The 26,617-nt window shown below is 36.5% G+C and overlaps 1 protein-coding gene across 2 annotated transcripts in view; it reads right to left on the bottom strand.

Moving 5' to 3' along the window:
• Positions 1 to 923: 923 nt before the first annotated feature.
• LOC137243903 (uncharacterized) overlaps positions 924 to 26,617 on the bottom strand; it is a 63,976-nt gene continuing 38,282 nt past the window's right edge. The window contains exons 2-7 of one of the 2 annotated variants that reach the window (XM_067772205.1): positions 10,484 to 13,638; positions 8,523 to 8,947; positions 7,319 to 7,597; positions 3,126 to 3,585; positions 2,849 to 2,988; positions 924 to 1,435 (exon numbers count right to left, since the gene is read on the bottom strand). In XM_067772205.1, the coding sequence (XP_067628306.1) occupies positions 1,342 to 1,435; positions 2,849 to 2,988; positions 3,126 to 3,585; positions 7,319 to 7,597; positions 8,523 to 8,947; positions 10,484 to 13,638 (4,553 nt within the window). In that variant the 3' untranslated portion in view covers positions 924 to 1,341. The other variant, XM_067772206.1, reaches the window with a different exon arrangement.

Here is a 26,617-nt window from a genome sequence, read left to right as displayed (position 1 = left end):
AGTGGAATTTTTTTTCTGAGCCCAAATCCTATCGAAAAATCGATGACGCGATATCGATTAACTTTCGTCCATAAAAATCGACCCAGCCCACTGGGCATACTAACTGGACACTGCCTTCTGGCGTCACATGCTTATAAGTTAGGTCTCGTCAGTAACAGCAGGTGTAGGAAGTGCGAGCTGCAGGAAGAAACTGTTGAGCACGTTCTGTGTTCCTATCCTGCGCACGCCAGGCCAAGGCTCCAGTAATGAGGGACAGCAGAGTTGCCAGATCTCGGGACAGCAATTAAGCTAGGCCCTAGAAACTTCTAGTATTTGCCAATCGGACTGAGTTATTCTATAACATGAGTCCTGGTATCTAATTGGGGTTCTTCCGCTTGATAGTCAAACAAATTCTGGTGTCACTATGGACACATTCAGTCTATGTGAGGTCTTTATTGACCGGCGAGTTCAACATAACATAGAGATTAGCCTCGGTACTTACCATAAACACTTTATTCATTAGATCAAATACAGTTTTATTTTTTTTTTTTTTGCTTTTATTTTATCACTTGCTTTATTTCACTTTGTAAACAATTTTTCTTATAACAACGTTATAAAACAATTTTTTTTTATTATAGCTTAAACTTAAATTTTATGGTATAACTTTTACAAAAATCATAAAATTGTGGCGAGTTTGCTGAAATACAGCAAAGGTTCCAAAAATGTTTAATAATTTTTTGCTATGGCACGTTGTTTATATGTATATTGAAAATAATAGATATAATAATAGAGATAATTAATAATTAAAAAATAAACGCTTAAAATTTATATTTTATAGTTTTTTAAAACTCTCCATGCCATTTGAAAAATAACTAAATTAGAGTTCTTTTTTTGAATTTATTTATTATTATTATTTTTTTTAATATATATTTTTTCTTATCAAATTTTTCTTTGCGTATATTTACAAATTGTTTGAATAATTTTAAAATGACCTTTGTGCTGCATTTCATCCACACAAACTTGTTAGCCACAACCAACTCAAATCAAAAAGTAAATAAAAAACAAAAGAAATGCTTTGGAGTATTAATAAAAACAAAAATCGACTTCGGTTGTATAGGATTGGAAGGTGTGGGATAAGAGTTAAGTGGACGCGCTAAAAGTGTTGTTGCATGTATATATATATATATATATATATATATGTATATATATATGTGTGTATATATAACTATATATTGAGTCATTCAACTTACCCAGGTAATAGTTTGTATATTTTTGCTATTCCTTTTGAAGTCTTAATTTTTTGTATAGTGATATTCTGTTACCCTTTTGTTCCTTTTGTTGTTTCAAGTCGGGGTGAATTGTTTATTTAATTGTTAAATGTTGATAACTGCATTCCTTATCTTCGCATTGGCCCATCAATTCGTATGGACATAAAATATCGTTTGGATCCCATTTTCTGAAATACGATCAAAAGAACTCAATGTGAAGTAAGAGTAAAAAATTAATGATATATGGGGCCATTTCATGTTAAATCGAAAAATAAGTTCTAAAAGTTAGCCTCCAAATCATAGTTATAAACTTTCGATGTGCGAAATCGAAACTTTCGTAATTTTATTTTTAATGAACGGTTTACAAGAAAAACAAAAAATGTGGGCGTTATACCTCTTATTTCCTCATTTCAATTATATAACTACATATTTTGCAAGTTTGTGTCATACGAGCTCGAAAGTTATATCTGAACAAAAAATAAGATGTTTATAATTGAGCTTTGTTTTCTAAATACTATATAAACTGGAAAAGGCTGTTCAGCAGCCGGCAGGGTATTGATCTTAATCAATTTTTTGAGAGATCGAGCTATAAAGTTAACTCTCCGTTTTTCGAAGTTAGCCTCTAAACATAATGTGTTTTATAGAAAATTGTTGTAAATACTTAAAAAGTATCATCGATATGGGCGGGATCTGTTTTTTTAATTTTTATTTTTTTTTAAGAAATTGTTTTTAAAAAATCAGTTTTGACTGTCTCGACTTTTTCAACCTTCCACTGCTTCAATTTGGCAGATGAGTTCAATGTAAAGTTGAAGCTTTTGGCACAGCATTCTACGTAAATCCTGCTAAATGTCTCTTGTACAGAAATGCTCGTTGTTACCACGAGACACAAAGATAATCTGATCAGCGCTCTTTACAACACCTAAATTATATAGATTGCTGTGTTGTTGTAGCGATGAGGACACTCCCCGAAGGCCTTGGGGAGTGTTATCGATGTTCATGGTCCTTTGCCGGATGCAGATCCGGTACGTTCCGGTACCAAGCCTGACCATCTCGGGAACGATTTGTTATGACCACATGCGACCCTCTAGACCATACCGCCCACCCACCCCCTAGATCCATGAGTAGCTCGGGGTCGCCAAAGCCTCGGCTGTTAATGAAACAGGATTCGCCACGGATAGGTGAGGTTGACAATTGGGTTTTGAGAAGCTATATATTGCGCTGGCAATCTGAAAGGGTTGCGCTACACAACCGCTTGAATCTCTTTGGTATTTTAGTCGCCTCTTACGACAAGCATACCTATCGCGGGTATATTCTGCCCCCTAACCCGCTGCCAGTTCGAAACCACCTATCTTAGAAACTTTTTTCAAAAAAACCCTACCTCAACACGTCTTAAAAAAAAGAGCAATTATCATGACGATATTAATATATAACAGATACTTCAACGTGCCATGAACTACCACAAGCCAAGATACGCACATATGAAAGTACCCATATACCATCAATTTTTGACATATTTATGTATGCTGATATGAATTTAATAAAAATTACACATTTTAACGACAATTTCTAAAACTTGTGTCACACACGTTTAATATACGCACCCACTTTCACTTTTTAAATGCATAAGCGGTGACACATAATCGCGCACCGAACTACGTGGACGCTTCGTTTGTGCCATATCTTCCTTCATAACATCTGCAACGTTTTCTTCTTGTTTAGCACCGACATGCTGACGTTGAACCTAAACATACTCAACAATTGTGTTAATTTAAATGTAATGGTTAGCAAAATAATTTTTATACATGTGTTTAGATAAGGAAAATGCAAAATTATATGAAAATCTCAAAATATTAGATCAATAAAATAAAAAGCACGCACTTCTTTGATGCCGCTGGCTTCACACGTTGACCCGGACATCTCTTCAGCACTTGTTACATTATCAGTGCATGCTTCCATATCCGCCACTTCGTTAGCAATATCACAGTTTTCTTCGGGTTGTGCATGAGCATTTATCACATGACCATCAACAGTATTCACACATACTTCAAGTGAGCTATTATCAGTTTTTTTACATTCAGCATTAGCTTCATCGTTTACTTCGCCGTCAACATTTTCGCTTACATTAGCAGCGTGCGATTCGGGCGGTGTATTTTGCAATAAAGCTGTGCCATTTTCCGGGAATTCATTTGCATTGGCATTATTTTTAGTATTGGATTCGTTTATGGCATTCATATTTAATTTATCTAGATCATTGTATGTTAAGGAATTGACAAACTTTATATGTGTTGCCAGTCCTTTTGTTTTAAGTGTTATTTCACTTTTCAAATTGTTATTCAATCTAAAGGAACAGAAAAAAAAACAACAAATCAATATAGATCATATTAGTAACAGAGGAAACAGAAAATATAATATAACAAGTAAGGAAGTCTAAGTTCGGATGAAACCGAACATTACATACCCAGCTGTACACTTGAATTGCTGTTGTTGTTTGTTTTGTGTGCTTAATAGTGTTACAAGGCTGCGCAATATTACATATACATATGGTTCTATTCTGAACTAATTTTCGTTTAAAAGAAGCAAAAAGGATACAGATGCTAACACCAATCACCTTGAGCGAGTAATAATGCAGTTTTCCTTCAGATATGGGGATTTCGCTACTGTTTATTTTAAAATAAAGATATACAAAACAATAAACATAAACACACAAGTGCCATTGTATTAAAAAGCGTTATTACAAAAAAAGAGCAGGGTTATTAACGTAATTTTCCAACTTTTTCTAGAAATAGCTTATTAGCTGCATCTAAGCACTTTAACAACATTTTTTATATAAAAGTGGGCGTGGTCTTTAACCCATCTCGTCCATTTATACTGAAAATACTTCCTGTTAAACACCAAATTTTTCGTCGAGTTAGGGCTCTAGAAACGTTGGGAAATGCATTGTAAGAAAGGAGCAGTGCCACGCCCACTTTCAAGATTTGAATTTTTTCCCATTTCTTGCTATAATGGCACAAAAATCAGCCCTATTCTGTATTTCGACTTGGATTGCAATTTTTTTGGTTTGGCAATTTTGGTATTCTGTGTTCCAATCTCTTTCGATCCAACTTCGAATCGTTCGATTTTGTGGATTCTGCATTCCGATCGTAGTTCCGTTTTTCTTAGTTGCAAATTTGTTGGCGGAGAAATATTTTATTTTTATTTTTTTATTAATTTATAACAGAATTTTAACAAAAATGTAAGTAAAACTTGTTAAGAAATGTAAAAGGCTTGATGATGATTGTTTTTTATATGTTTCCAGGTCAAAAACAACATGCCGATGTCGAAGTCCTTGGACGTATTTGCCCCGCAAAAGTATCTAACACATACTTGAAAGCATCCTTATTAAGTCGAAAGTTTTTTGAACCTAAATAAGAAAATAAGTCATTAAACTTTACCACTTTTAAGTTCAATTTCTTACGATTCGTCACTCATCTCCAATGGATTACACAAATCTCCCAATATTTGCCTTTCCATTCTCGCCTGCCATTTTTGTATGCGTTGCTTTCCAACTCCACAAATAATGCCGCGGCTATTGATTTCAGTATAATAGACAGTTATAATTTGTGTTTGTTCGTTGGGTCCAGTTATATGCCAAAGCAAGCTGCCGGAGTAGAGGAAGGAGAAGAGAAAATGTAAACAATCCTTGCGGAAAGAATAAATAAATCTTCATAAAGTATTTTAGGCCAGTGCAATGAAATTAGCATCCATAAAATGCAGAAAATGTCAACTATATTCGTGCAGGAATCCGTTGTAACAAAACTTGGTGGCCACGGCAGGGAATTGGCCAAAAGAACGACAAAAACACACATACAATTATGAAAGCACTTCACTCAAAGAAATATAACACTGCGGCAATATATTCTATTGCTTTTTTTTGTACAAAATGGCGTGGATAATAAAATACAAACGTGTTTCAGTATTTTTTACAAAATTTCTTTAATTTATTTTGTTCCAATGTTCACACATTCTTCGATTAAAGCGGAGCGTCGAACGGGAACGTAATCGAGATGCAGAATAGGGGTTAATTTTTTTTGCCTACGACCCTTTTACAGTCATTTATATAAAAGTGGGCGTGGTGCTTAACCAATCTTATCCATTTTTACTAGAAATATTTCCTGCTATAAGGAATATATGTGTACCCAATTTTGTTACGATATGTAAATTTTTCTTCGAGTTATGGCTCCCGAAACATTGAAAATTGCTTAGACAAAAAAGGGGCGGTGCCACACTCATTTTCAAAAATTTTAGTGTTTTCCAATTTAATGTTATAATTCAATTTAGAAAGTAAAATTCTATTGATACAAAGCTCTTTTTCGCTAAGATATAGCTTATTATTTTCGTCCACGCTCTTTTTAAAAATCCTTTATATAAAAGTAGGCGTGGTCTTTAATCGATCTCGTCCATTTTTTCTAGAAATATTTCCTGCTATAGGGAAAATGAGTGTACCCAATTTTATTACGATCCGTCAATTTTTCTTCGACTTATGGCTCCCGAAATATAGAAAATTGCTTAGTCATAAAAGGGCGGTGACACGCCCATTTTTTTAAATTTTTTCCTATGTATTGTTTGCAAAGATATAGCTTATTTTATTCGTCCACGCCCATTTTAAAAATCTTTTATATAAAAGTGGGCCAATTACGATATTTTTTCTTCAAATCATTCCTTATAGTAAAGTCAACCTCTGCCGAATTTTGTTAAGATAGGTTTAACGATTTTTGATTTATGGTTAATATTTTCCACGCCCATTTTATAAAATGTTTTCAAATTTTTATCAAGTCTCAAGATCAGCCCACACGTAAAATTTCAACATTCTAGGTGTATTATTTACTAAATAATCAGGTTTTTGTGTTTTCAAAAATGTTATATATATAAAAAGTGGGCGTGGTTATCATCCGAATTCGCTCATTTTCAATACCAATCTATTCTGGGTCCAGATAAGCTCGTGTACCAAATTTGGGGAAGATATCTCAATATGTACTCAAGTTATTGTGTTAACGGACGGACGGACATGGCTCAATCAAATTTTTTTTTCGATACTGATGATTTTGATATATAGAAGTTTATATCTATCTCGATTCCTTTATACCTGTACAACCAACCGTTATCCAATCAAAGTTATAATACCTTGTGTACAAGTACAGCTGGGTATAAAAAGTATGTAATATGTATGTATATACTATGTAGATACCCAAAGTAGACTTAGCTAAACAAATATGCAGACAAAATTACGCATCACGTGCTTTAAAAACTTTGATGCAGCAATTTCGTTACAATTGTCTGTATATACATAGTTAACATTTCAAATAAATTCTACATTTTCAGGCGAAACTCATTATTATCATTAAGTCAAAATATTTTTTGTAATTTTTTTGGTTTTGTTTTTAAGAAGTGGAAAAAGGGTTATAAAATGGTGGTCAAAGCCATACTTTACTATGGAGCAGGGTTTTTTGGAATAATAACCATATTGTCATTGAATGTAATGTTGAATATATACCCGGTACATATTTTAATCAATCCGCTGCCATTTAAACCTTACGATTAGATAATTTTATATTTACTATTGTTCAAGTATTAACAGCGCTTCACCCCATCCACGCGACCACTTAAGAATGTCACCGAAACTCTTTAACGGGTGTCCAAGGAAACTGGTAGTTTCAATTATGTCGGACCATTGGGATGTAGCTGCTTAAGGCTTCACTTTACACGGCAGCCGAGCCCTATTTAATTTGTATAATAGATATATTCCTGTTTGAAGTCGGCTGACGTTTTTCTGGAAGCTGAGAAATTTTACTAGTGCTCTAGTTCTTGTATATACAGAAATTAAAGAAAAAAATTTTGCTCCTGGAAAATTGCAAAAATGTATCCTGAGAATCCAAAACTATGTGTATAACTTACGACAGCTACATTTTTCATATTAATTACGATTCACTCGGTCCCTCTTCATGATAACGAATTTACCAAATTAACGTTACGAAACAAAATGAGTTAAAAGCACATAAGGTACGGTGAACAAATATGCCAGCACCAGAAAATACCTATAATCATCGCCCTTAACGCGTCTGCCCAACTTCATTGCCATTTCTAGCACTTTTGCACGTTTTTGTTTCAAGTTTGTTATGAATTCATTGTTGGCACATATTTCTGGATAAATACGTGACATTTTTATTTGTTCTTCTTTCATTTTGCGCTGTGTTTGGTCCATTTCGAGACGCAGTTCCTTGATGCGTTGCTCATGACGCATTTTAGCGATTTTGGACAATTTTGCATCATTTACAAGTTGCAGCGATTTATCCAAACGTTTTATGATATTATTACTGAAAACAGAAACGACATTGAAAGAGTGTTAATTAAAAAGATTTTCAATTCACATAATAATATTTACAGAGCTATGTAATATAATAGCAACACAAAATAAATGTGAATAGATTTACTTTTTCTCTATGAATATATCGCACACTATCTACAAAAGAGTCACAACTTGAGAAATGTAAATGCTCAGGAGAGAAGAAAGACGGTTTATGTTAAAACGTCTGTAATGTTATACTGAAGTCCAGTTTTACAAAGAAGGAGGCTTTCATTATAAAATGAATTGACGAAATTTTGTCGTAATTATTTGTTTACGGACAAAATATATAGCAATTTTGAATTATGACTATTTGATTGAAATATTTTTATTTTACGTTTGGTACTATATCCAATTATGCCCCTTTAACTGAAAAATTTACTTACTCTTTACGTATAAAAAGACACAATTTTAATTAATACACAACAAAGTTAAAACTTTTTTGCAACAAGATAGTCAGAATATAAAATAATACGCTTTATGCGTAAAAAACTGTTCACTTGTTCTTAAGCACATTGACAACTAAAAATAGTACTCTTTAGTTGATACAGCGCAAGCGATGCAATCAACACCAAAACTGGCATAACGGTAATTTTCCAGTTAAATAAGAAAATAATGACAACGAAATTTAAGGGGCAGTTAGAGATGTGTACTGTGAATTGGTTTATGGAAAAACCGATTTTGATTTTTTTTTAAGTTATGACTCTTTTGTAGTTAGTGTGCGATATAAGAAGCTATTGACTGAGCCGATAGCCATAGCAGCTGGTGTTCTTTTTTGTAAGTCTTAAAATTCATTTTAAGCCTAAATATGATAATAATAATCAAAATCTATTGAAATTTATCAATATTCAGTGTTTCAATTATATTACACAACACTGTATTTAATTGCATTTTACCTTATATTCGTAACAATTTTTTCACATGTCTGCAGTTTCGCAGTCAGCGCCAAATTCGCTTTTACTGCTTCTGCCTTAGCGATCTGCACATTTGCAGCAGCCACCTCATTGCTATCAGTTTTTCTTGACTCACATTTTTCGGTACTTTCAACGGCATCATTTTCAATTGTTTTGGCTTCCTGATCATAGCCGCCCATACTTGATGCATCGTTGGATGTTTGTGTGGCAGTTTCACTGAAAATAACCTCCTTGGTCTTTTTTAACTTTTGCGTGGCACTGTCTTTCTTATTTTTGCTATACTTCTCAGCATCTTCTAGCAGAGCTTTTTGCATTTTTTTCAGTTGCTTTTGTTTTTCCAATATTTTCATGCGGTGTACAAGTCGTTTGTATTCCTCTTGTGAAGCGGTGGGTAAACTACGTACAGCCTGACAAAAAAAAAATATCAGAATAGAACAGAAAAGTTGAGACAGACTAATTACTAATGGAGCTAAAAAATAATATACCCAGATTTTGATTTTGAAGGTTCTGGAAAACTTTTTTGAAAATAACTATGCAAGTACTACAATCAATATTTTGCATGCCTAACAATAATGTTGTGAAGTTCCTTTAAGTACCAAATATCGTTGTAATTGAAGGTACCAGAATCAAGTCTGCGGCAAGTAACATCAAAGATACTTTCGAAAAGTTATTCTAAAGGAGATCCCTCCTCAGTCAGTACCTTGAAAGATTGAGAGAGGCAAAAAGAACGAAGAGGGTATGAAAGTGCTCAAGAAAAAAATATGAAAGGACGGAAGAATGACAAAGAACTTAAGAGCGGATGGAAGATCTGTAAAAAAGTTTGGAAACGTAATCGGGGAGGGTCGATTTAGGCGTGTGAATGGGTTAGAAATATGACCACAGGCATGCCTTCTGTCGTAAGAGGTGAGTAAGGCAGGGTGCGAGTTCGCCTAAATTTTAGGTCCCTAAACTAATATTCCACTGGAACTTTCCAGCACTGCAATAATTTGGGAAAAAGCTGTCAGAACTGTGCAAGTTGATTTGGAAACCTAAATTATTTATTTCTGCTAAGAAAATAATAACAATTCGGGAAATTTGGTATTTTTGATACGTTTTCACGCTAAAAAGAAAAGAGGTCAATTAGGGTCCGCGGTAAGTACCTATCCCAAGATAGCAGTTCAAGAAAATGCAGTGGCTCCGTTTTATGAAGCTTTTTTCGAACATAATGGGGCACGTGCACAATGACCTTTTCCACAATCTCGAATTCAATACTGTGATGTTGGTACGCCTCCAATAACTTCTTTAGGCAAATTAGTGCACTTGGCTGCCAAATATGTTCAGATTGCGGTCCATACTTGAGAAGGATCCAATTCTTGAGTCGCCAACATCAGCTTAAACAAAATTGAGCCCACCATCACATACAATCGATCGGACCTTAATCGCAGCAGGGATCATCGCTCTATGATCTATGATTTACTTAAATTGAATGGACAAGAGCCATTTATTTGCATATACAATATTGAAAAATCAATATTTGTTTTTGAAATTTGACATTTGAATTTAGGTTGAAAAGTATGCTCATTCAAATTCTAAATTTTTATTTTGCACTGCCTTAGGGACTGTTTCCAGTGATTTAGGTTTCTTCTCTATTTAGGTAGACATTTAGGTCAACTCGCACACAGCCTAAAATCCGTACATCTAAAGGATCAATGGTTTTGAAAAATCTTTCACCAGAAGTCACTTGTATCCACCCGTAGCGGATTAATATGCGACAGAGGACTGCCCTTATCTGCAACACTACCTTGTTAATCGCCTGAAAGGGGCGACGAGGGGCTATCACTAAAAATATTTTATATACTTCATAGTGGTTGAAAGGGCTAGAGACGACCTGCTAGCATAGTTGGTTATAAAAAATCGTGCTATAGTAAGTACATTCAACAAAAATAAAAATTAAAGCAACCCACCGTTGGTGTGCCCGTCTGTTTACTGCTTGAGCTTATTTTCCGCACACGCGCATGCTCTACGCTGCTGTTAGTTTTTGATTGCGTTTTCGAACGCATATTTTTAAGGAAATCTTCTAATTTCTTTTCGAATGCTTCAGTTGCGGCAGACATCACTGCGTCCTGTTGTGCTGATAATGACAAATTCGATATATCATCATTTGGCATTTCGGCGAGTTGCTGTTGTTGTTGTGAATTACTCGAAACTTTGCTGCTATAAAAATTTTCATTGAGTATGCCCGTCAGTGAGTCGGGTGTGGCAGTACGCGCTGTGGTTAGACGTATACAACGTTCTAAAGTTTGATGACGTAAAATTTCTTCATCCTCTGAGGAGGATTCAACATCGCCACCGACACGTATAATTAGCTTATTCACTTTTATATTAGGTAATTTGGAGCTTGTGAGTACACGTGATTGTGTGCTAGCTTCGGTAATCGTTTGTGTATCATTACTTGTGTGTAAATGTTTGTTAATCACTTTATTTGGTTTAACAATTTTCAGTTGCTTTGATATTGGGTTTGCAACTAATGATGGAACTCTTGGTGCTGCTGACACCGTTTTCTTTTGCGACGGAGCAGCATTTTTTGCTGGTTGGTTTGTTGTTGTAGTAATTGTTGTTTTTGTTGCTGATGCAAATGTTAATTGGCTAACTTTTCGCTTCTCCACTGCAGCCCTCGCTAATTTCTTCACAGGCTTAACTGCATTCGGTTTAACATTCGCAATAACGTTCGCAATAACGTTCGCCATAACATCGCTTTTAGTGCTTACTTCTTTTAGCAATTCCTTGTTCTCTTTTTCACCACTAGCGCTGCTATTTCTTTCTTTGTTGCTTGCCGACTCTTGTATGCGCTCTTTTCCATTCACACTTATAATACTCGTCGCTTTTTGGGTGTGATTTAACTGCTCGTTAGTTGAGGTTTTGAATTTCTTTGATGGCTTCTCATAAACGCAGACGCTTTGTGCATTACCGGCTTTTTCTAGCTCAACATTATTGCTGCTACCTTCCGACGAATGCTGACTGCTGCTATACTCAATGTCTTGCCTGAGTTCAATGATACGTAATGTACGCCCTGCTTTAGACATTTCGTTTTCTAAACGTCTTTTTTGAGTATTTTCAATTGATGTCGCGTGTGTACCTAAAATTTCGGGCGCACTTCTTTTGTGCGATTCCAATTCGAAACTACTTCTTGTGTCTTCCTGCTGCTGCATTGAATGTTTATTTGAATCATTCGATTGTGATGACTCATTTACAATGAGGTTATGCGCTTCCGCATGCGCCAAAACTACTGTTTCTTCTTCGTCCCCAAGTTCCTTGCAACGAGCAAATGGTTTTATAGTTAAACGTGGTTGTATATTATCAGCGTGTTTTTCACAAACCTGTTGCGGATCTTCGCGAGGTTGTATAGATTTCTTAACTTTTAAACGACGTAATGCTTCTTTTAATATTGACTCCGTTGGTTTGGTATCCAAGAGGGGTTTATTAACTTGTAATACAGGAAGTTGGAGCGGAAGCGCTTTTATTATAGTATTATTCTCCTGAAGTCTATCCACATCCAAGGATGCGATTTTCGGTGAGTGATGTCGTATAATTTGTGGTATCTCTTGCGCCGGCGAGGGTTTTCTCAAACGTGGCATACCATTTGCTTTCGCTGCCTTAGCCATCTGTCGTTGTGATAGTAACAAAGCGCGTAAAGCTTCTGCTTCTTCTTCGTCTTCACCACTACCCTCACCGTCCGGTGGTTCATCTTGTGTATCTTCCGCTATAATATCCATGCTAGCAGATTTCGGTGATGCAGTGATGATAAGCTCTCTATTTGGAACTTCATTTTTCACATCATTATCAAAAGTATTCACCGCGATCTCATTCGTGATTGGCAAGGGCTGTATATCGTTTGCTGTTGTTGTTATTAATGGTGGTGCAGGCGGTGTTGGTGGCATAGGTAACATTGTTTGTGGCATATCCATTGGAGTGCTATAATGTATTGTAGGGTGCATATACATATCAAAGGCGGCAATGCCACTGTTATGATTAACATAGTTGAATGCCATTGCTTGCATGGCAACGCCTTTCATAGGTGGCGCATCAGGTGGCAAAGGTATATCATGTGTTGCTGGTTTTTGTAAGCAATCGGCAATATCAACCATATTCGACCCGTTATCCTCTCGCTCACTATCACTACTAACAATATCCATATCTATAGGTTTGGTATCAATTTGTTGGTCTACTGTTTCTAAACTTATATTACTATTTTGTTCATCATCGCAGTGTATGGGACTAAGTAATAGGTGCGGTGAACTTGCTGGACTTAATTCCATATCACCATGCAACTCTTCAATTTCCGAGTCAACCACACTTATTGGTTCCACGACCAAATCATCAAAATCTGTAGGTGAATATGCAATTTCCGCATTGCGTTTTTTTCTCGTCGCATGCTTTTTCATAATCGCTGACCTTAGCGCAATTAAACGTAATTCATGCTCTTCTAGGGATATGGAGTTATCACTATCAATTTCTACTACATTATCTATGTTTTCATTTAAATTCGCTGTGGCATTTTGAAATGTTTGTACTTTTTCATCTTTATCTTCGTTTTCTTCATTATCTATTGGAATGAGTTTGTCCGGCTGTAGACGCTCTTTTAATGAGCAAACATTATTTTTCCTCTCAGCTGCACCACGCCCCAATGCTAAACGTAGCTCTTCACGACTCAAAGGCAATGTTGTGTTATAACTTTCATCTGGACTTTCAATTTCCATGGCCGCTATTGAATAATTATCTCTATCATAATCACTCATGTCGGTGGAGTCCAATGAAATTATTTCAATGCCAGGTTGTTCATAGTATGGATTCAGCACAACACGTTCCCGATTATGATGATGATGATGGTGACGTCGCTTTTCTTCATGCAGTTGAGTCTTACAGTGTTTTTGGCGTTGATGTGTGCAACGATTACTCCTTCGCGCATGTACCTTACATTTACCCTTCTTATTTCTTTTGTGTTTCTTCTTTTTAGGTGTTTGAAATTCAACAGATGAAATGGATGAAACATCGGTGGGTACCTGGCCCGCACGTTGTTCAGCTTCAAAGTCATTGTAATCATTAAATTGATGCATGTGACCTGCAGGATGTAGAAATGTTAAACGAGCTTAGCAACCCCAAATATGTATAATATTGTGACTCACACCCGGTTCGTTAATTCATTAATCGGTAGTATTTTTTAATGATCGAAATATAATTCTTAAGGGCAAAACACGCATAAAAACCACCGATAAACGAAGAAGCGAGCAAGTTATGAATCACGCAAATGTTTTCTGGAATATAATATATCATTCCTACAACAATATGGCATTGTTCAACACTAATTGATATTATCTCCTCTAAGTTGCGAAGTTTGAGCAGAGCTGGGTAAAACCACGCCTATACATTCCTTAGCAATAAGAAAAAATTGCCAATTCATTTTCTCAACAGCTCATTGCGATCAAAGGTACACTAATTTATGTATGGCAGTTTAACGTCACCTAAGACACTCACAGAGCCCTAGGCTTTAGACAGTGGTAGAATATAGCACACAGCTAAGTAAATACGACCTTCTTACGGCAAAAATAACAAGTAAAGGTGTCTAAGTTCGGGTGTAACCGAACATTATATACTCAGCGTGAGCTTCAATTGTACATTTCATTTCAGATAAATTACTTTTCTACATAACACGTGGCACCGCCCATTTAAAAAAAAAACTGTCTCCCCATTTCTTCTTACAATAAAACTTGATAAGTGAAATATCATTGATTTAAAACTATTTTTTTTTAAGTTATAGCTTATTATTCTAGTCTAAGACTCTTTTAAACTTCTTTTATATCTAAGTTGCCGTGGTCTTTAACCGATCCCGTCCATTTTTACTAGAAATATTTTCTGCTATAGGGAAAATTTTTGTACCCAATTTTATTACGATCCGTTAATTTTTCTTCGAGTTATGGCTCCCGAAACATAGAAAATTGCTTAGTCATAAAAGAGCGGTGCCACGCCCATTTTTTTAAATTTGAAGTTTTTCCTATTTATTGTTATAAATCCACTTGGGAAATGAAATACCATTGATATAAAGCTTTTTTTTGCAAAGATACAGCTTATTTTATTCGTCCACGACCCTTTCAAAAATCTTTTATATAAAAGTGGGCGTGGTCCTTAACCGATTTTGTTAATTTTTCTTCAAAGCATTCCTTATAGTAAAGGTAACCTCTCTGCCGAATTTTGTTACGATAGGTTTAACGATTTTTGAGTTATGATTAATAATATTTGTAAAATTTATTTTATCACAAGTGGGCGGTGCCACGCCCATTTTCAAATTTTTATCAAGAGTCTCAATATCAGTCCACATGTCAAATTTCAACATTCTAGGTGTATTATTTACTCAGTTTTTTTGTGTTTTCTAAAATGTTATATATGTATATAAAAAGTGGACGTGGTTATCATCCGATTTCGCTCGTTTTTAATACCAATCTATTCTAGGTCCACCTAAGCTCGTGTACCAAATTTGTTAAAGATATCTCAATATTTACTCTAGTGTTGAGGGTCGGACGGACGGACGGATGGACATGGCTCAATCAAATTTTTTTTCAATACTGATGATTTTGATATGGAAGTCTATATCTATCTCGATTCCTTTATACCTGTACAACAAACCGTTATCCAATCAAAATTAAATATACTTCTGTGTGCAAAGCACGCTGAGTATAAAAAAATTGGGATTTTTTGTACTGAACTTTCCGAACGAGTATGGACAGCCAAGCATTTAACGTTCTACATCGTAATAATGTACATATATCACAGAACCTCGTCCAAGCCGAGCACCCTCAGAAAATCGAGTTTGGCACTCGGTTTACTGGTTTCATGTTGTTTACCTTCTAGCTTGAATGAGCCGAATTTTCATCTCGCAAAGGTGTCGCAATCGAGAAGGATGAGCTGTGCACTCTCACCAGCTGCGAGTTAAGGGCCTTAGAATATACACGCGGCAGGTATGCCTGTCGTAAGAGACGACTAAAATATCAAATTGATACAAGGGGTTGTGTAGCGCAACCTTTTAAAGGGGTTGCCAGCGCAATATATAGCGCAATTCTCAACTTCACCTACCCGTGGCGAATTCTGTTTCTTTAACAGCCGAGGCTTTGGCGACCCCAAGTTCCTTATACCAAATCGTTTCCAAGATGGTCGGATGGTTAATTGTGCTTGTTACCGGAACGTACCCGATCCGCATCCTGTTGAGGATGAATGATTGAAGCGTTACAACTGTATACATATATACTTTGCAGGTAATCTAATTTTCTTTTTAGGATTGTAGAATAAAATATTAAATTTGTAATTTGAATTTACAATATTGGCGACGAGTTTGTTAGGAACACTCGTTTTATGCAAGAGGGATCAGGAACAATTCCAGGCATTGTTTCAGTCTTTGCTAGTGCAAAGTCAGCAGAGCTACATCAAGAAGAATAAAATGAGAGAAAAAAAACTTTTTTAAAAATAAGCTTTTATTATTGGTTAATAAAATTAACTAAAAAATAAAAAAAAAAGACTGTAAGTTCATTGTAACCTTTAACGATAATTAGGCTTCTTCGTCTGCGACAAAAAAGATCCATATTGTACATAATTATATATTTTTAACATTAAAACTTTACACCTAAATTATTAAATCTTACAATCTCTCTATATATCACAGTCCTAATTGTTCTAATAAAAAGCGTGTTAAATTTTGATGGTATAATTAAGAACATTTAGGACCTCCTTTTCTTGCTATCATAATGTAACGCGCTTTTATTGGAACAATTAGGACTGTGATATAAGCTGTAAGATTTAATAATTTAGGTGTAAAGTTTTAGTGTTAAAAATATATACTTATGTACAATATGGAGTTTTTTGTCGCAGACGAAGAAGCTTAATTATCGTTAAAGGTTACAATGAACTTATGAAGTGTTATATTTCTTTACAGTCAATTTCTTTTTTACTTTTTAGGTAATTTTATTAACCAATAATAAAAGCTTATTTTTAAAACAGTTTTTTTTCTTTAATTTTATTTTTTACCCTTTAGTTCGTTTAATTAACAAGTAATAAAAGCTTGTGCTTAGAAAAGCTTTTTTCTTAAATTAAATTTAAATATTAATTTTGTTTTAATTTTTAGTAGGGTAAAATATTGTTTAAATTAGTTATGTAATCTTTACTTAGTTATTTGTAACATTTCTCATCCTATCCATTTCTTTTAATGCATCAACATTACAAGGTTTCTTCGAAATCAACTTTGAACAGTCAAGGTTTTCGATTCGATAATTTGCAGCCTAGATAAATAACCGCATGATCTACAGTAGTTCCCTGCATTTTGTGCATAGTTGAAGCCCAGGACAAGACAATCGGGAGCATTCTTCTTTCAGCTGTGCCGTGATTAAATTTAGAAGGAAATTGAACTGATTTAAGATGTATTATGTGAACGCCATCGTTACCAAAGTCTACACGAACTGATGGTATATCGTTATGGTATAGTTGAGCACGTCTGTAATATGGCCATATAATTTTAGTGATGTGACCTATTGCTCCATTTACATGTCCCTTAGTAACGTCAACGCTAGATCTCAACATAACTTTAGCACAAATATTTCTAGTTCTTTTGGAAGACCTCCTGTTTTGTTAATGTCTGAGTGTATTATATTATTAACACCAATCTGATCATTGTTATCAGCTGAGTGAAAGAAATTGTGCTTTTGAAACGATACGTTGAGTTGTGTTGTTGACATCAATCGATACAAACGTTGAGTGAATAGAGTGGAAAATTATTATGCTCACTAATTTATCGTAAAGTTGCAACTGTGCGTTCCAAGAAGTTATCACTAATCAACTTCGCCAGTAGTTGTGCTTTTGGAATGCGTCCCATGCTTTGTTCAACTCATTCAAATGAATTTGTATATATGTATGTGCATACACATGTTCACGTGTTCTTGCAACAACAAAACGTTAAATACATACATACATACATATGAATATACAGATTTTCGAGAAAACATATCGTATATGTTTGCCAAAAGTGGCTTCACTTCGGATATCAGCACTTCGGTTGTCAGATCTTTCGCGTTCAACGCTAACGCGGTGTCAGGATGAAAAAGACTCTGAACCAAATTACTGATACGAATCGCTACGTTTAAATAACCCTGACTGAGTATGAGTACACGATTTTTTATATCATGATGCAAATATATTGGGGCATATTCCTAATCGAAATAAAATGTGAATAAGTTAGTTGAAGCATTCTTCACAGAGAGCACATACAAAATTGTGTCAAACAGTGCTAACTAACTTAAAATCATATTTTATTGTGACTTTGCCTATGTCGCGTTCAGTTTACAACTACTCATTGCAGATCTCTGCTCTGTGGGTTAAATCTGTAAAACAAAATCAAGTGCGCAGAAAGTATGCAACATTCTACTTTCGTTGTATACACAAACCAAGCGAAGTTACCTCGTTCTTGAGCCGCTGAAGGTTATTCACCATCCCTCTAAACAAAGGACTTAGGCTTTTATTCCCTTGTGAACACAAATCTTTACCGATAACTCTGTTATCGATAAATTTATCGAATTATCGCAAAGTAATATTGCATTGTCATCGGAGTTATACATGTGTACAAAATTTCAGCTCAATCGGACACCGGGAAGTGTATCAAATTTAACTTGCAAGATTTGATTACAAACAAAAGCCAAGTGAAAGTAAATAAAAGCTTATAAAAAAGGGCTCGATGCAACAGTAGGTAAAGCAGCAAAATCGGAAAATATAAGGGAGCAAGCTGTGCTTCCTCAAGACTCAACGGCGCACGGTGGGGTATTTGATCAACCTAGCTGGCCAAAAGTCAATTTTCGAAAATATTCCAATTTTTTTTAATATACTCCCTGGCGTTCCTAGATGTCCACTGAATAGTATACATACCCCAAAAACCCATCTGCAGCGTAAACGGAGCTAACCACGCACATCTAAAGTTGTATAAAAATTGTGTGCAGTTTTTGGATTAAAAAGCAATATACCCTAAATACTTGTTCACTTGTTTAGCCTTAATCAAATCTAGTTACATTTTCTTTTAGGACAGGTAAATTTGTTTTTAATTCATATGTTAGATTTTTTATATCGCATGTTTTAACTGATTTATTCTACTTGTAATACTACTACTTTTCAATATTACATTTTTTAAAAACCTTGCAAACAAAAAGATATATCTATATATGTTACGTTCCAATGAAACGTGATCCAGATACTGATAGAAATTTAACATGCAAATACAACAACAAATTGATCCATATGTTTCACGTTGTTGTTGCATTTGCATGTTAAATCTCTACCCGTATCTGGATCACGTTTCATTGGAACAGGAGGATTAGTTTGTGTTTGTTTCAAAGTTTAATAACAAAAACGGCTGCACATACCCGCGATTTTTTGAGTGGTTATAAATTTTGTAAGAGACTGATACCTTTATTGGCAAAAAGTGGCAACCTTGTGAAAACATCGTAAGTGGCAACACCTAGGTGAAAAGTCCTAAAATTTTATACTATATCGATGTACTAAATTTGATTCAAATCGTTTAAGCCGTTTTCGAGATAGTAGTGGATATACAAAGAAATATAAAAAAGAAGGCGAGGTGGCAACCCTTCTTAAAAACGTCAATAGATTAAAACACTTTTCGTTTGATACCCATCCCAAACCGGGGGCCCGATCCATAGTAATTATGTGCGGAACACTGTGAATTTACTGTCAAATATTTCCTTTCATAACAATGACGTGAGACAACCACTTTTTGAACAGAAATAACTGCTGTTTTAATTTTGGCCAGCTAGATTGGTCAAATACCTCACCGTGCGGCGTTTACAGTTGTTGTTATTGCAGCAGTGTTTCGCCCCATCCAATAGATGCGACCGATCACTTGCTGTTTCAACAGGGGTGGACCATAATTAGAGGAGTGTTAGAGGCGTTGGTTCCACAATACAGTCAAAAAGATGGTTGGTGTCATGTGGGGACACATTTCAAGCAGGACATATGGATAGGTAAGAGTTTAACCTGTTAGAGTACCCAGATCGAAGTTGAGCTAGAGTGACTCGCGTTTCACTAGGGAGAGTGCGTTTTTCCTCTGCTAGTTTTGGGTATTGTTCTTTGAGTACATAATTCACCGCGCAATTTCTGACATAGAGGTCCGACACCTGTTTTTTAGCTTCATACGGCTGAGTTCTCAGGTGCCGTATTTCCTCATAATGCTTACGGAGATGACTCCTTAAGCTCATGTGCGGTGTAGGCTCATCAATCAGATGTCTGTTGGGATGCCCAGGTTTCTGAGTTAGAATTTCATTTCTCTCCCTAATGGGGAGTATTCTCGCGTTATTATATAGATGGTGTTCTGGGGACATAAGAAGACAACCCGTGGCGGTTTTCAGGGCGCTATTTTGGCAGGCCTGTAGCTTCTTCCAGTGAGTAGCCTTTAGGCTTAGCGACCATATCGGGGACGCGTAGCATGCAATCGGCTGGCCAATTGCTTTGTAAGTGGTAAAGAGCGTTTCTTTATCTTTACCCCAAGTACTGCCAGCAAGAGATTTGAGGATTTTATTGCGGATCTATATTTTCGGTACAATTGCGGCTGCATGCTCACCAAAATTTAGATCCTGGTCGAGCGTCACACGCAAGATTTTGGGGTGTAGGACAGTCGGTAGCGTAGTGCCATCGACGTGGATGTTTAAAATGGTCGACATTTGGGACGTCCATGTTGTAAATAAGGTCGCGGAAGATTTAGTCGGTGATAATGCCAGGTTTCGCGAGGCGAAAAAACTGGAGAGATCAGGGAGGTAGCCGTTTATTTTATTGCATAGCGCATCGATCTTTGGGCCTGGGCCTGTGGCCATTATTGTGCAGTCATCGCCGTAGGAAACGATTGTGACTCCTTCCGGCGGTGAAGGTAGCTTGGATATGTAGAAATTAAACAAAAGTGGGGATAGGACACCACCCTGTGGCACCCCCTGTTTAATTCTCCTTGGTTTTGATGTTTCGTTTCTAAATTGCACCGATGCCTGCCGACCAGACAGATAATTTGCGGTCCACCTTTTAAGACTTGGGAGAAGGATAGATCCTTGCAGATCTTGCAGTAACGTGCCATGGTGGACCGTATCAAAAGCTTTTGACAGGTCTAACGCAACGAGTACTGTCCTATGGTGGGAGTTTTGATTTAAACCGCAATTTATCTGAGTACTAATGGCATTTAGCGCGGTGGTTGTGCTATGTAGTTTTCTGAAGCCATGCTGATGATTGGCTAGTTGCAAATTTGCTTTAGCAGAATGGCTTCAAGTGTCTGGGCTACTGGCGATAGGAGAGATATCGGGCGATAATAATCTCCTATATTAGCTGGTTTCACAGGCTTTAGTAGCGGGACCACCTTGGCTATTTTCCATTGAAAAAGGTGGAAAGGAACAGGTTGAAGACATGTGCTAAATATATGAATCCCTCTTTACCTAGGTTGTTGAGCATCGACATGGCTATGCCATCTGGGCCCACTGCTTTAGATGGTTTAGCATGACCGATGGCATCCTCAACGTCTTTGGCGGTGATGGCAATTATGGACGCGCTGTATTTATGTTTATGTGCGCGTCTGTTGGCCCGCCGTCTAACTTTGTCAACCGTAGAATGAATTATATATTGTCGGCAAAAAGCGCTCGCGCATTTTTTCGCATCCGACAGCACTTTATCGTCAAAGGCGATGCAAATTTTGTCATTGTGCTTAGACGAATTCGATAGCGACTTTACGGTGGACCAAAGATTGCTAACACCGGCAGAGAGGGTATAATCCCTTAAATGCTCCTCCCATTTCGCCCGCTTGTGTTCATCCTTCGTCCCGTGTTATCCCTTACTTGGGGGTCACCGGGATCGAGCTGTCTTATAAGGTCAGGTTCTCTAGCTAAATTTGCGGTCTCCGCCGGAAAATGAGGCCAAATTTCGGGAATTCTTCCGGCGGGAATAAAACGGTCCGAGGCCGATTCAATGACCTTGCGGAAAGCACGCTGCCCTTGGCGATCATCAGTCGGGATTATTTTCTTAAAGTTTATGAAAGTGCGGTTTTCGGTGACGATGAAGTCGGCGGTTCGCTAGAGCGAAATAAGTATAGGCAGGCGGTCAGGTCTGGCGAACTGTGACAGCTTCCCACCATACGAGTGGGGGCGTCTCGGTTTATTGTGCAGAACGTTGTTTCTTCTATTTGATCCCCCAACATCTCACTCCTGATGTCCGCCTGAGTGGTGTATGATAAACGCGAGACTGCCTCTATTTCCGCTCTCGCGATCACGGTTGCCACACCATGTTTTCATTTGGGACCAAAATTCATTAAAAAAAAAGGACCAAATCTCAAAGAAATGAACCAAATTGGCTTACAAACAATTCGGCAATTCACGAATATGTCGAATTCATTTCATTTCATATTTCAAAATCATTAATTTCAGGTTGTGGTAAAGTACAAAGTCACACACACTTTCATTTTGACAAAAAGCCTTATATAAATAATTATTTTAACGAAAAACCTTAGAGAATTAGATTGTTCTGTTTTATTTACATAAAAATCTTATTTTTAAATAAAATTTCTCCAGAGCTCGTTTGTATCAATTTTTCTATAAAATCAGTCTAAAAGTAAAAAAAATTGTTTCCAATAGCTGGGTGCTTCAATTTTTTTTTTTTTTTTATTTAATTCTTTACTCTTCCCTTTACCAGTGCACCCTCAGGCTTCAATTTTCCCATCTCTGGCCTACATTCAGAAAGTGCGAGTTTTGAAATGTACACTTTTTTCCATATAATTTGTTTTAGGGAAAAATGTACATTTCAAAACTCACATTGATTGAATCTAGCCACAGTCCTCAGATTTACCATTGAAAAGTCTTAAAAGTTTGAACTGTGTAGTAATGGTTGAAATTCCATTTGACTAGGTACGAGAAATTAGTTATTATTAACAATGTTATTATTAAAGTTTCTGGGGTTCTGCTCTCCAACGGGAATAATTTGGCACAAAGCGTTTATATCAGATCTACGGTGAGCCCTGGTCAAGTTTTCGCTTTTCAAAAATATTCCCGCCTTACTTTCAATAAAAATATTCCTTCGGTTAAGGTACTTAGTATTCTAAATTATGTACAATGACTTTTTTCTTTAATCTATATCTATAAATCTTATAAAATAAAGTCGGTAAATGCCATGTATGCACATAACTTCACACAGAATGCTCCGATTTTAAAACGGTTTTTTGCATTTGAAAGCTTAGCTACGTGAGATGGTACAGTTAATATAATTTGAAGATATATATTATAGGGGCATGGCAAATTGCCAAAATGTAGTAAAAAATCATAAAATTTTTGTTTACACAGCTATAACTCATAAACGGATGGATAGATTTAAAAAATTCTACTTTTCAGTAAAACTTTGAAACATTTACCTTCGATCTGCATCAAAAAAAATACTTGATTCCTTTCTTATATCAGCCAAATTGTTTAAACAAAAGTAACATTTTTATCAAAAAATGCGTATGTGTGTTTATCCGCTGTGAACTGTCCGCGCTAATTGCTTTTGAGTGAGCCTTGATGCGACACATACATACGTGCATATATAGCATTCGCTGCGTTATTTAACTTCGGGCGTAGGTTTATAGGTATGTATGGATGTAAATCACTAAATAGTATAAAACAAAGTCGCTTTTTCTGTCCCTATGTCCCTTTGAATGCATAAACCTTTAAAAATACGCAAAGGATTTTGATGCGCTTTTTTTAATAGATAAAGAGTGATTGAAGAGGAAGGAACGGATCAACATATTTGGCTGAAAATTGGTGGACGGGTAGCTTAGAGCCAGGAGACAGACATAGGATAATTTTTATCCCGTTCTGGCTAGGGTCTTGAGATCAAAACGTGGACCTGGGTAATCCTGGTATATGTTTGTACAATATGGGTATCAAATGGAAGCTGTTTATGAGTACTTTTATACGGGGTATTTTTCGTACCCGCGGGTAACTAGGGTCTCGAGATATAAGCGAAAACGTGGACGCGTGTACCCCTAGAATGTGTTTATAGAATATGGATAACAAATGAAAGCTGTTGATGAGTGCTTTGGTACAGAGTAATATATTATCCAGAGACGGACTGAGACTGGGATTGGGACTAGGACTGGGCCTGAGACTCGGAGTGGGACTGGGACTGTAATAAAATACATACCACCCTCTGGGATAGGCAATAAGGGATGCAGAAGAATGAGAAGGAATTGAGGGAAGAGAAAAGAGAGAAGGAGATTGGGAAAGAGATAGAATGAGACGAAGATGGAGATAGATGAAGCGAAAAAGACGGAGGGAGGAGTGAATAAAAGGATTAGGAAAACGTGAAGAGGGTGGAGGGTAGAGTCAGACGGAAAAAGCTTATTAAAATTTATGTAGATATACCAAATTTAGGGCAGAACAACGTCTGACGGGTTTGCTAGTATGTATATACTAGAACACCCGGCAGACGTTGTCCTGCCCTAAATTTGGCCTATCTGCATACATTTTAATAAGCTTTTTCCGTCTGACTTTACCCTCCACCCTCTTCAAGTTTTCCTAATCCTTTTATTCACTCCTCCCTCCGTCTTTTTCGCTTCATCTATCTCCATCTTCGTCTCATTCTATCTCTTTCTCAATCTCCTTCTCTCTTTTCTCTTCCCTCAATTCCTTCTCATTCTTCTGCATCCCTTATTGCCTGTCCCAGAGGGTGGTATGTATTTTATTACAGTCCCAGTCCCACTCCGAGTCTCAGTCCTAGTCCTAATCCCAGTCTCAGTCGTCTCTGGATAATATATTACTCTGTACCAAAGCACTCATCAACAGCTTTCATTTGATATCCATATTGTATAAACACTGTCTATGCATTCACTGGCCCACGTTTTGGCTTATATCTCGAGACCCTGTACTTGTAGTAACCACCGCGTGAGGTTTACGCAACTTGCGTGAAAGTTTGAACAAAATCGACCGACGCATCTCTTCAAACACCGGCGACCAACTAACACACATTTTAGGCTTTCTTTTTATACTCAGTTGAGCAGAGCTCACAGAGTATATTAACTTTGATTGGATAACGGTTGGTTGTACAGGTATAAAGGAATCGAGATAGATATAGACTTCCATATATCAAAATCATCAGGATCGAAAAAAAATTTTATTGAGCCATGTCCGTCCGTCCGTCCGTCTGTCCGTTAACACGATAAATTGAGTAAATTTTGAGGTATCTTGATGAAATTTGTTTTGTAGATTCCTGAGCACTCATCTCAGATCGCTATTTAAAATGAACAATATCGGACTATAACCACGCCCACTTTTTCGATATCGAAAATTTCGAAAAACCGAAAAAGTGCGATAATTCATTACCAAAGACGAATAAAGCGATGAAACGTGGTAGGTGAGTTGAACTTATGGCGCAGAATAGAAAATTAGTAAAATTTTGGACAATGGGCGTGGCACCGCCCACTTTTAAAAGAAGGTAATTTAAAAGTTTTACAAGCTGTAATTTGGCAGTCGTTGAAGATAAAAAAAAAAAAAAATAAATGTAAGGCGCGATAACCTCCGAATAGATCTAAGGCCGAGCTTCTCTCCCAATTTGCGTCGTGCTCCTCTTGCTTTTCCCTACAAATTGGCCGGACGGGACCTACATGTTTTAAGCCGACTCCGAACGGCCTCTGCAAGGTAGATGAGTTTTCACTGAGAGCTTTTCATCGCAGAAATACATCCGGAGCGCTTGCCAAACACTGCCGAGGGGCGACCCCGCTTAGAAAAATTTTCTTCTAATTGAAAAACCTTATTTCTAAAATTTTGATGTTGCTTTGCCCGGGGTGTGAACCCTGGGCATACTGTGAGGTAGGCGGAGCACGCTACCATCACACCACGGAGGCCGCCACAGTCGTTGAAGATATCATGATGAAATTTGGCAGGAACGTTACTCCTATTACTATATGTATGCTTAATAAAAATTTGCAAAATCGGAGAACGATCACGCCCACTTTAAAAAAAAAAAATTTTAAGTCAAATTTTAACAAAAAATTTAATATCTTTACAGTATATAAGTAAATTATGTCAACATTCAACTCCAGTAATGATATGGTGAAACAAAATGCAAAAATAAAAGAAAATTTCAAAATGGGCGTGGCTCCGCCCTTTTTCATTTAATCTGTCTAGGATACTTTTAATGCCATAAGTCGAACAAAAATTTACCAATTCTTGTGAAATTTGATAGGGGCTTAGATTCTGGGACGATAACTTATTTCTGTGAAAATGGCGAAATCGGTTGAAGCCACGCCCAGTTTTTATACACAGTCGACCGTCTGTCCTTCCGCTCGGCCGTTAACACGATAACTTGAGCAAAAATCGATATATCTTTACTAAACTCAGTTCACGTACTTATCTGAACTCACTTTGTATTGGTATAAAAAATGGCCGAAATCGGACTATGACCACCCCCACTTTTTCGATATCGAAAATTACGAAAAACGAAAAAATGCCATAATTCTATACCAAATACGAAAAAAGGGATGAAACATGGTATTTGGATTAGTTTATTGACGCAAAATATAACTTTAGAAAAAAACTTTGTAAAATGGGTGTGACACCTTATACATATGTATATTAAGTAGAATGAAATGATAAAGTTCTGCAGGGCGAAATAAAAAACCCTTGAAATCTTGGCAGGAATACTGTTCGTGGTATTATATATATAAATAAATTAGCGGTATCCAACAGATGATGTTCTGGGTCACCCTGGTCCACATTTTGATCGATATCTGGAAAACGCCTTCACATATACAAATACCACCACTCCCTTTTAAAAGCCTCATTAATACCTTTAATTTGATATCCATATCGTACAAACACATTCTAGAGTCACTCCTGGTCCACCTTTATGGCGATATCTCGAAAAGGTGTCCACCTATAGAACTAAGCCCCACGCCCTTTCAAAATACTCATTAACACCTTTCATTTGATACCCATATCGTACAAACACATTCTAGAGTCACCCCTGGTCCACCTTTATGGCGATATTTCGAAAAGGCGACCACC

Source organism: Eurosta solidaginis, chromosome 3 (assembly GCF_040869045.1).
Source record: "Eurosta solidaginis isolate ZX-2024a chromosome 3, ASM4086904v1, whole genome shotgun sequence".
NCBI classification, from domain to species: Eukaryota; Metazoa; Arthropoda; class Insecta; order Diptera; family Tephritidae; genus Eurosta; species Eurosta solidaginis.
This window is presented reverse-complemented; position numbering and strand designations above follow the sequence as displayed.